General features: G+C 51.1%; 1 protein-coding gene across 5 annotated transcripts in view; it reads left to right on the top strand.

Annotated features, from left to right (window-relative positions):
- The window catches only part of TNRC6B (trinucleotide repeat containing adaptor 6B), a 237,727-nt gene that overhangs the window by 62,969 nt on the left and 162,722 nt on the right, over nucleotides 1-12,036 (top strand). For all 5 annotated transcript variants that reach the window (XM_056137430.1, XM_056137432.1, XM_056137435.1 and 2 more), the window contains exon 3: nucleotides 2,674-2,764. In XM_056137430.1, coding sequence (XP_055993405.1) covers nucleotides 2,720-2,764 — 45 coding nt within the window. In that variant the 5' untranslated portion in view covers nucleotides 2,674-2,719. The remainder of the gene's footprint in view (nucleotides 1-2,673; nucleotides 2,765-12,036) is intronic.

Raw genomic sequence — 12,036 nt, forward strand, 5'->3', positions numbered from 1 at the left:
CTCTCTCTCTCTCTCTCTGAAGGCTGGATATTTCAAACACAGCTTGCGTTTCGCAAAGTTTAGAGCTTTGTAACAGTGGCCGCTGGTAGCCAGTTCCTATGCTGCCTGGACAGGGTTCCTCCCTCCCTCCCGCTCCTCTTTCCTTCCTTCCTTCCTTCCTTGTGCCTAGGATCGTCTTCATTTCCGTTTCCCCAGCGAGTTGCCTGGCACAGCAGGTTGAACAGGGAGCTTCCCCGGTTCTGTTCTGCGTCTTTGAGATTCACTGCCTTGAGGCTTACACATCACGAATAAATCCTCCCAAGAGTCTGAAAGGGCTGCATGAGGGAAGTCTTTGCCACTGGCCGTTACCAGGCCTGCCGGATCAGGGTCAGGGGACAGCAGCCCGGCATGCCACTGACCTTCAGAGAGGCTTCAGGACCGTTGTCACCCCCTGATCCCATGACCGTGACTTCCTCCCTCGCTGGCACTGGCAGACCCACAAACCTTGTCTGAGACTCCGGTGCCTGAAGCGTGCAGCCCTTTCTCCATAGAAACAGCCCCTTAACCAGTCGGTGGATTGACCAAAATAACAGTCATCCCTGGCCCTGGGGGCAGCGGAGCCGTTAGGGCAGACGCCTCGCTCGCACACAGCCCAGGTTCCATCCCTGGCACTGTAAGGTCCCCCGGCATCACGGGGTACAGCCCTGGGCACCTGCCCCCGCCCCGCACAGTGCCCTGCAGTGGCTCCCAGCCCCACAGGGCCTGAGCGGCACTGCGTCCTGGACTGCTGTCCGCATGGTCGGCAACACCGGGGAGAGCCCGAAGGATAAACAGGAAGGAAGCAAAGTCACCCCTCGGTCAGGCTGGGGTGCGGGTGACGGTTTCTGAGCTTCTAGTTCAGCCTCAGGGGTTCAAAGTTCATGCACAACTGCCTCAGCTCCCGGCCTGAGAGAAGCCTTCGCAGAGCCCAAACCCTTGGCCCGGAGTCTGGACCCCCACAGGAGGCCTGGAAATTCCACATCTCCCTCCCTCCCCCAGGTTACACTCTGTGTCTCTTCACCAAGAAGCTCACCAGAAATGACGTGGAGGGATGGTGGGACTCAGGGCAGGACACAGTTGTATACCCCTAGACACATGAGCAGCAGTGTGAGGGGCCTGTCACCAGATGTTTACGTCTTTGAGAGACCCAGTAATTGGCACACTTCCCCCTGGTGGACATCTGTACTGAGGAATAAAGTAAGGATCATGTCAGTGATGGTTCAGTGGATATGGTCCCCTGTACACCCCCAGGAGTGATTTCTGAGTGCAGAGTCAGGAGTAACCCCTGAGCATCGCCGAATGTGACCCCTCCCCTCAAAAAAGTCATGTCACTTTGTAGACCATAAATATTAATACAAAATTTTTTTTCTTTTTTTTTTATACTTTTTGGGTCACACCCAGCGATGCTCAGGGGTTATTCCTGGCTCTGCACTCAGGAATTACTCCTGGCGGTGCTTGGTGGACCATATGGGATGCCGGGGATCGAGCCCAGGTTGGCCTCATGAAAGGCAAATGCCCTACCCGCTGTGCTATCGCTCTGGCCCAATAAAATTTTTTTTTCTTTTTGGGTCACACCCGGTGATGCACAGGAGTTACTCCTGGTTCATGCACTCAGGAATTACTCCTGGCGGTGCTCGGGGGACCATATGGGATGCTGGGAATCGAACCTAGGTTGGCTGCATGCAAGGCACACGCCCTACGCGCTGTGCTATTGCTCCAGCCCCCCAATACAAAATTTTTGGTTGAAAATTTTTAAATAGAAGCCAGGGCGATAGTACAGCAGGAACTTGCCTTATACACGGCTGATCTGGGTTTGATTCCCAGCACCTCCTAAGGTCCCCAAACTCACCAGGAGTGATTCAGCCAGGTTGGTATGGTCAATAAAGAAAAGAAAAGAAAAACTTTCTGATTGGAAAAAAAGAATAGCTAATTTTAAAAAAGTAAGTCTTGCATTTGGGAGATGAGGATTTCAGATCCACTTCTAACAAAGTTGGGAATGTAACATCTGCAGACACATAGCTTTGATTTGGGGGTGTCCTCATCTGTATGAGGGCCACTGTCACCTTTGCCAAAACTGTACAATTATAGGTATCTTGAATCTTAATGTTTCAAGCCTTTTTCCCCCGGCTTTTGGGCCATGTCTGGCGATGCTCAGGGATTACTCCTGACTCTGCACTCGGGAACCGCTCCTGGTGGGCTCGGAAGACCATATGGGATGCTGGGGATCAAACCCAGGTTGACTGTGTGCAAGGCAAATGCCTTCCCTGCTGTTCTCTCCCTCCTGGCCATCAGTGTCTTAAATCATTTTTAACTCTCTTGTTCCCCTAAGATGGAGAAAATTTCCTACCTCTCTCCTTTCTTCCTTACCTGAGATAAATTTTTCTATGTGTGCACACAGAACACATATGTGTGAACATACTCATTCATGCATACATGTACGCTCCCCAGAGTCACTGTTTCACGGCATACACACACACACACACACACACACACACACACAACACACACACCCCACACACACACTCCCTGTATGGAATTTTATTTTAAATCTTGGCACATGCATACACCCTATGTGTGACAGGTTTTCATTTTAAATCTTTGAAAGCACAAATATACCCATTGCTTATATAATTTTCCCCCTTTTACCTATTTTAGGCAGTATTTGCGTGTTCCTGCAGAGTTTTGCACAAAGTCTGTTCCCATGCAAACCAATGAGGGAGAAGTGTCTGAAGAAAGCAGCTCCAAGGTCAGTGCGGAACTCAGGGTGTGAATGTTGCGAGGAGAAATGAAACGGTCCATGCTGTGGGGAGGAGAGTGGGTGTTTTATTCTAGGTGAGTTTAGACATCACATTGAAATTGGAACCTAACTTCCTGCCAAGAAGATTATTTTTCTTTTCAATATACATGTTTGTTATACCTGATGCCAAGTTTAAAATAGATTTTACTGAACTTAAAAGTTCATGATTCTCTTCAGAATCTTTTCAAATTTCACTCAGTTACGTACACATTATTTTTTTAATGAAAAAATTTTTTCAACTAAAGTAGAAAAGTAAAAACCATGTTGCTAGTATACAGTTAATAATTTTTCTCTATGTAGTATTGTAATTTATTTTGGGTGGGCCACAGGTAGTGCTCAGGGCTTGCTCCTGGCTCTGCTCAGACCCTAACGCAGTGCTGGGGACCTCACCGGGGCTGGCCTCCGGGAGGACGAGCCTCTTCGCCCTGTGTTGCCGTGTGGGGGGAAGGCAGATGCCACTTCCTGTCACCCCTGGGCCGGCCTCCTCACAGGCCCTGAGCAGCTGAGTTTGGTCGGGTCTTGTGCGCTGGCGGGACTCTCCCATCCCGGGAGATTTTCCAGCCAGTGTGATTGACCAACATACCTTGGACCGAAAGTGTTCGTTTCACTTGGCTTTTCTCTTTTGTTCTTGTCAGGTGAGGTATGGAAAAAAAAATACACGTTTATAGTCATTCTGTTCATTGTCGAATTTCACAAACACCGAAAAGGTGCAGGGAGCCTCTGTCTGCTGCTGTTCAGGGTCTCCTGTCCAGGGTTTCCTTTGGGACCTTCTGACACAGTTGTGAGAGGTCGCAGCCCACATGGACCCTGGAAAGGGCTTTAATTTGTGCTGATGTTACTTGATCAGAATAGTGAGATCTGGGGCTGGAGTGATCGTACAGTGGGGAGGGTGTTTGCCTTGCACGTGGCCAACCCGGGTTCGATTCCCAGCATCCCGTATGATCCCCCATGCACCACCAGGAGTGATTCTTGAGTGCAAAGCCAGGAGTAACCCCTGTGCATCGCCGGGTGTGACCCAAAAAGCAATAAATAAATAAATAAATAAATGAACAGTAAGGTCTTTTTGGAAAGAAGCGCTTCTTTGAGGAGGCCAACATTGAGGGGCTGAAGACATAGCACAGCAGGGAGGGCGTGTGCCTTGCACATGGCTCACCCAGATTTGATCCTCATATGGTCCCCCAAGCAGTGCCGAGAATAATTGCTGAGTGCAGAGACCAGGAGTAATCCCTGAGCCTCGCTGGGGGTGTCCCCCCAGTCCCCCCAAATAAAATCACTATCACTATCACCCCCTTGTTCACCGATTCGAGTGGGCCCAGTAAGTCTATTGTAGCCCGATGACATATTGGGGGCTCCTTCAGGATCAGGGAAATGAGGACCATTCATTGTTACTGTTTTTGACATATCGAGTACGCCACGGTTAGCTTGTCAGGCTCTGCTGTGCGGGCGGGATACTCTCGGTAGCTTTCCAGGCTCTCCGAGAGGGATGGAAGCTTTCGAGGCAACCTCTAATCACCTTTATAGGTTTTCCTAGTCAGGCATATAGGCGGGTATGATACTCTCAGTAGCCTGCCGGGTTCTCTGAGTGTGAGAACTAGAGAATAAACTTTCAGGAGCTTGGTTTTAGAGTCTCTGGATCCTGGCCGTTGATGGGATTACACAGCAGTTGGTGGGTGTAACTGTCTAGCTACTGGAGGGTGGAGGAGGCCCAGTCCCGAACCGAGCAGGCTTGGAGATCTCAGCCCCCGGTCCTGCACACCTGGGTTCCTCTGCCGGTTCCTCATCTAAGCGCATGGAGAGTGGTCTCAGCATGGTTTTGGTTGGGTCCCTGAGGTCTTCAGTTGTCGGGGCTCTGCTGAGGGCAGAGAAGGAAATTCAACCGCCCTCCTCCAAGGGGCTCCGATGAGGACAGCCAGGCGCGGGGGCAGGAGACTCTGCCTTGTAAATAGAAAAATAAATAAATAAAAATAAATATACCCTAAATAAAAAAGGTTTCCAAATAATTGGTGTGACCACTCCAGCCTCAAGGATGTGGCACTGTGGAGCTCAGTCACCTCCATGGCACCTGGTGCCGGCGTGAAGCCTGACTGTCCTGGGGAAAGCTACAGTCCTGACGGTGACATGGCACAGTGGGCTTCACTCCCCACACACTACCCTGTGTCATCTGGGCACAGGTCAGGTCCCCATCCCAGGAGAGGGGTCCCACCAACTCCATGCCCTGTTTTCTTGAAGGCTGGCAAGGACCAATAAGAAACGTGTGAGAAACTGTCCTGGCCCAAGGGTTGTGAGATGTGACAACCCACTGTCAGTATGATCTCCTGGACGAGATCCTGGCAGGAGAGAGGGACGGTGGGGACAAGTCCATGAGAAGCCAGTCAAGTGTGAGTCTTCACATGTTAGAACATGTCAGTGTTGGTTCATTACTTGTGACAAGGTACTAAGCTTAAATGTTCACGATACAAGACACCGGTTTAGAATGCTGAAGCTCCCCCCTGTAATTTTTAGGTTACTCTAAACCTGATCTAAAGCACAAAGGAACATATGTACATGGTTCACTTTCGAACAGCGCAGGGCTTAGGCAGGAAGGTGGCCACTCGAGGCCCGCGCGGTGGAGCCGTCTGCGGATAATTTCCAGCTACTCTATTCATCCTCGGACCCAGCCAGCCTCCAGTCGGGCTTGGTCAGCTCTGTGAATGGGAAACTGCAGGTAGAAAGAAATCCTTGGGGCTGGAGCGATAGTATAGCAGGGAGGGCGTTTGCCTTGCACACGGCTGACCCGGGTTCGATTCCCAGCATCCCATATGGTCTTCTGAGCACCACCAGGAGTAATTCCTGAGTGCAGAGCCAGGAGTAACCCCTGCGCATCACCGAGTATGACCCAAAAAGAAAAAATAAAAAATCTGTGTAGGGGCTTGAGAGATAGTCTCGGGCGGGTTTAAGGCACTCGCCTTGCTCCCAGACAGCCTGGTTTGATCCCTGGCACCAGCTGTGATTCCTTTAGCCCCTGAGTCCCTGAGTGCAGAGCCAGGAGTTAAGCTCTGAGCACCACTGGGAGTGGCCCCTCCTCACAGAAAAACAGAATATGACTAGCCAGTATGAAAAACTGAAAAGGGTAAAAAAGTGAAGAAAGAAAAAGAGGGTCATTGTGGTGTGGACAGTGACGGTCATATGTATGGACGGTGTGGTACAGCGTGATGCCCGTGTAACTGCAGCCTCTGGAGAAGAGGGAGCTGGGGCTGAAATACACCCCCCCCCCAAAAAAAATGACCCTCCATGTTTCAGAATTTGAGACTGTGAAGTAGTGCATCCAAGATAGTTGTGTCAGAAGAAACTCAAAGAGACCAGGGCAGAGCGCATACCGTTGACTGCTCGGCCAGTTCCCGGGAAAATCTTAGAAGCAGTGGGAAGGTAACACTATTAACAGAAGCACACCTAAGGAGTTTTCCATTAGAAATACTGCAAACAGGGTGGGTAGTACAGGCTTGCAGCAGACAGCTCTGGTTCGAGACCCGGCTCCTCACAGGGGCCCCAGGCCCTTCTAGTAGTGCCTCTGAGCGCAGATCCAGGAGTAATCCCTGAACATAGCAGGGTATGTTCAGAGAGAGAGAGACAGAGAGAGAGACAGAGAGAGAGACAAGAGAGAGACAGAGACAGAGATGGAGTGAGAGGAGAGAGTGGGGAGGGAAAGGTGGAGAGAGAAAGAGAGAGGAAAGAGACGAGAGGGAGAGAGGAGAAGAGGGAGGCAGAGAGAGAGAGAGGAGAGCACCAACAGGAAGACAGTGGAGCGGTATCTTTAGACCACTGGGTGTTGGGGTGTACTGGGGGTACCTTTCACAGCCAGTTAAGGTCTCTGAAGAGGGAAGGCTGGGGCTGAGGGCTGCTCTGTGGGCTGGCGTCAGGCTTTGCACAAGGAGGCCCGGGTTCATTCCACACCGCTGCGTAGGGCCCCCTGAGCACCGCCAGGAGCGACCTCCGAGCGGCCAGCTGGGATAGCCTCCGAGCACTGCCAGATGTGCCTCTCCCCACGCACAACAGGCTAAATTATGTTCCAGATGCACGAACTCCGCTGTCATTAATCACCAGTGTCCCGCGCAGCACAGGAAACGTTGAGGCAGAGCGGGAGGGAAGGGGCGGGGGAACACAGCCAGATGGAAACGTGAGTCGACCCCCGAGCACAGAGTCCAGGAAACGGAGACGACGCAGGTGAATAGATGAGTCCCTTAGCGTTAGTTAAGGGCTCTGAGCGGATGGACCGCTGCAGTGGGAACCTCCAGGTGGGGTCCGGAAGGAACAGCGCCGTGGCCTGTGGCCCGCCTGCGAGCACACGGTCTGTGTCAAAGTCACCCAGCGCCCGGCGCGGTTCTCACTGCTCTGCCCAATAATGCTGCTGGCTGCCCTCTCAGGCCACGCGTGACTCCCCCCAAACCTCAGCCTGGTGGGCGCATGACGAGACAGACATGGACCCGTGCAAAGATTTCTTTGGTAACAGAAAAAACACATCCATTACATTTTTTAAATTGGGGGCTGGAGCAATAGCACAGCGGGGAGGGCATTTGCCTTGCACGCAGCCGACCCGAGTTCGATTTCCAGCATCCCATAGGGTCTCCTGAGCACCTCCACGAGTAATTCCTGAGTGCAGAGCCAGGAGGAACCCCTGTGCATTGCCTGGTGTGACCTGAAAAGCAAAAAAAAAGAAAAAAATTTTAAATAGTATTAAAATGAAACCTTCTGTGCTCTTTTTTTTTTTTTTTTTTTTTTTTGCTTTTCGGGTCACAACTGGTGATGCTCAGGGGTCACTCCTGGCTTTGCATTCAGAAATCACTCCTGGCAGTGCTCAAGGGACCATATGGGATGCTGGGAATCGAACCCTGGTTGGCCGCGTGCGAGGCAAACAGCCTACCCGCTGTGCTATCACTCCAGTCCCAACCTTCTGTGCTTTGAAAATACTTTGTGGGGAATGGAAAGGTAAGTCACTGTCTGGAAGGAACCATTAAGAGCATAGATCTGACTAAGGGTGTGTCTCTAGCTTATAAGGAATCTTAAAACAAAACAAAACCAAAAAACTTGGTAAAAACAACAAAAAAACGCACATAACCTAAGTAAAAATAAAATGGGCAAAGGATTAGAAATAGACTTTTTCGAACAAAAGCAACTGATGCTGGCGTGGATGTGGCGAGAAAGGGACACTCCTTCACTGTTGGTGGGAATGTCGACTGGTTCAGCCCTTCTGGAAAACAGTATGGACGATTCTCAAAAAATTAGAAATTGAGCTCCCACTTGACCCAGCAATACCACTCCTGGGAATATATCCCAGAGAGGCAAAAATGTATAGTCGAAGTGACATCTGCACTTGTTTGTTCATTGCAGCACTCTTTACAATAGCCAGAAACTGGAAGAAACCTGAATGCCCAAGAACAGATGACTGGTTAAAGAAACTTTGGTACATCTACACAATGGAGTACTATGTAGCTGTTAGAAAAGATGAAGTCATGACATTTACATACAAGTGGTACAATATGGAAAGTATCATGCTAAGCGAAATGAGTCAGAAAGAGAGGGATAGACATAGAAAGATTGCATTCATCTGGGGGATATAAAGTAACAAAATATGAGATTAATACCCAAGAATAGCTGAGATCAGCACCAGGAAGATTACTCCGTAGCTTAGAGGCCAGCCAGGCATTCTAGGGGAAAGGGCAGCTCAGATAGAGAAGGGAGCACCAAATAAAGGATGTTTGGAGGATCCTCCCAGGAGGGAAGATGCATGTTGAAAGTAGACTATGGACTGAACATGTTTGCCACTCAAAGCCTCTTTTGCAGACCACAACACCCAAAAGGAGAGAGAGAACACAAGGGATCGCCCTGCCACAGAGGCAGGGTGGGATGGGAGGGATGGGGGTGGGAGGGATATTATCCATGGTGGTGGAAAATGGGCACTGGTGGAGGGATGGGTATCTGATCATTGTATAATCTAAACCCAAGCACAAAAAATTGTAAATCTACAACTGTACCTCATGGTGTTTAAAAAAAAATTCGTAATTTCAAAATCACGTGGCCCTACTGCAGCCACGCGTCATCATGTTATTCATAACCAGAAATAGAACACAAATTGTCTACTGTTGCCTTTTCAGCAGATCTGAGTGTTGGGGTAAAATCTCAAATAATAATAGTGAGTTTGGTGTCAAAATATTGAATGTGATCAAAGTAGAGAGAGAGTAATGTGGAAATCATCTGCCCCACAGGTAGGGGGAGGGCGGGGAATGGGGGTATACTGGGGTTTTTGGTGGTGGAGAATGGGCACTGGTGAAGGTACGGGTGTTTCATTGTATGACCGAGACTTAGACCCGAAGGCTTTGTAACTGCTCTCACGGTGATTCAATAAATAAAATTACAAAAAAAAAAAAAAGAAATAGACTTTTTCGGGGCCAAAGCAATAGGACAGCAGATAGGATATTTGCTTTGCCCACTGCCGACCCAGGTTTGAGCCCCAGCTTCCACATACGGTCCCCTGAGCACCGCCAGGCATGATTCCTGAGTGCAGAGCCAGGAGTAACCCCTGAGCATCACCAGGTGTAACCCAAAACAACAGCAAAACAACAACAACAACAGCAACAACAACAAAACCCCAAAAGAAGAAAGAAACAGATGTCTTTCCAAAGAAGATCTACAAATGGCAAATGAGCACACATGAAAAGAGGCTTAGCGGGGCTCGAATGGTAGGACAGCGAGCGGGGAGGGCATTTGCCTTGCACTCAGCCAACCCGGGCTCGATTCCCAGCATCCCATAGGGTCCCCTGAGCACCACCAGGAGTGATTCCTGAGTGCAGCGCCAGAAGTAACCCCTGAGCATCACCGGGTGTGGCCCAAAAAGCAAAAAAAAAAAAAAAAAAAAAACTTAGCACCATTAGTCGGCGAAACTAAAACCAAAAGCAGCGACACTAACAAGAGCTGGTGAGGACATGGGTTGATGGGAACCCTGGGCGTTGCAGGTGGGGATGTAGAATGGTTCTGGCGAACAGCTGGGCATTCTCCAGAAAGTTCAAGCATCGGGTGTGGAGAGGTTGCAAAGGGCTGGAGCGCCTGCAGAGGGGGCCGAGGACCCAAGCGCCTGCACCACTGTCTCCCAGGCACTGAGCACCAACCTGCGAGTAGCCCCGGAGCACCATTTGGTGTGGCCCCACGCCTCCTAATCAGAAACAGAACAAGAATAGACAAGAGCTGCTCTGTGGTCCGGCGGTTTTACTCCAGATCGTGCCCGTGAGAAATGAGTGCCTGTCTTCACACAGACTTGGTTCCAGAATGGTCTCCGCATATGGAGGACATGACGAAGCACATCAGGGGAGTGACTGACACCCGTGGAGGTGGAGAGCAGGAGGGCCGGCACTTAGGGGCCAGTCAGGAAAGGGCCCTCTGCGGCAGCAATGGGCGGGGCTGTCTCCCTGGACGGGACTGGGTGCTGAACGGAGGGGAAGTGGCATGCGTGAGGCCCATCGGTGACAGGCCTGTCAAGCGCAGTGCGCAGGAGGGGCTGGGGAGGGGGCAGTGGGGCAGGGAAACTGAGGCAGCCTGGGGGGACGCTGGGGAAGGGATGGGCCTTGCAACATTGCACGCCTGAAACTCAATCGCGAATAACTTTCGGAACTCTCATTCAAGGTGCTTCAATTAAAAATCTTAAAACTTGTGGGGCCAGAGCGATAGTGCAGCCGGGAGGGTGTTTGCCTTACAAGTAGCCGACCTGCGTCCAATCCCTGGCATCCCTTATGGTGCCCCGAGCACTGCCAGAAGTGATTCCTGAGTGCAGAGACAGGAGGAACCCCTGAGCATCGCCAGGTGTGACCCAAAAAAGCCAAAACAAAAACAAAACAACTTATTTATAGCAGCATCATTTGTAATTGCCAAGGTGTAGAGACAGTGCAACTGTCCAGCCGCTGAGGATTGATAACCCTAACTTGGCATCTCCATGTAGCGCTGTACTGTAGCACTGTCCTCCCGTTGTTCATCGTTTTGCTCGAGCGGGCACCAGTAACGTCTCCATGGTGAGACTTGTTGTTACTGTTTCTGGCGTATCGAATTTGCCACGGGGTGCTTACCAGGCTTTGCCGTGCGGGCGGGATACTCTCGGTAGCTTGCCGGGCTCTCTGAGAGGGGCAGAGGAATCGAACCCGGGTCGGCCGCGTGCAAGGCAAACGCCCTACCCACTGATGCTATTGCTCCAGCCCAGCATCTTGATGTAATGGGGCGATATTCCGGCAGTTCTGACAGATGCACAAACCGGCCGAGACTGCTCCTTCCTGGCTTCTGGGTTCTCGGGTACGGCGGGTGAGAGAAGGGGCTAGCCACGGGCCACAGCTCTATTCCCAGCTTGCTGGTGGGCAGCAGCCAACTGTGTAAAGCAGGGCCTTGGCCGCTCCGTCTCTGCAGCTCCCCGACCAGTGACAGACTCCAGCAGTGACAGACTCCAGCAGTGGCTTCTTTGCCTTCCAGGATTGCCCTGTCCGCCAGTAGCCCCGCGCCCGGTGCTCACTCACTCGACTCGCCACGCCCCTGCTCTCTGATTGGCTATGCTTGATATTAACAAGAACCTGTTGAACAACCAATCAGATCACCTAGAGAGAGTCCAGCTGGGCATCTTATATGGTTCCTGAGCACCCGAGGAGTAATTCCTGAATTCAGAGCCCACCATTACCCCCAAACAAAAAGCAAAACACAAAACAAGGGGCTGGAGCGATAGTACAGCTGGTAGGGCGTTTGCCTTGCATGCGGCCGACCCGGGTTCGATCCCCAGCATCCCATATGGTCCCCCAGCACTGCCAGGAGTGATTCCTGAGTGCATGAGCCAGGAGTAACCCCTGAGCATCGCTGGGTGTGACCCTAAAAAGACAAAAAAAAACCCCACAAAACAAAAGAAGTCCAATCAGTGTCACCTCTTAGACACACCATCCAGATGGCACATAGAGCAGTGCTCACCTCCTTCATTGCCTTTTTTTTTTTTTTTGCTTTTTGGGGTCACACCCGGCGATGCTCAGGGGTTACTCCTGGCTCATGCACTCAGGAATTGCTCCTGGCGGTGCTTGGGGGACCATATGGGATGCTGGGAATCGAACCTGTGTCGGCCATGTTGGCAGCGTGCAAGGCAAACGCCTTACCCGCTGTGCTATCGCTCCAGCCCCTCATTGCCGTTTTAAAAATATATATCTATTTCTGGGCCACACCTGTCTGTGCTC

This window comes from Sorex fumeus, unplaced genomic scaffold (genome assembly GCF_029834395.1).
Source record: "Sorex fumeus unplaced genomic scaffold, SorFum_2.1 ptg000125l, whole genome shotgun sequence".
Lineage (NCBI taxonomy): Eukaryota > Metazoa > Chordata > Mammalia > Eulipotyphla > Soricidae > Sorex > Sorex fumeus.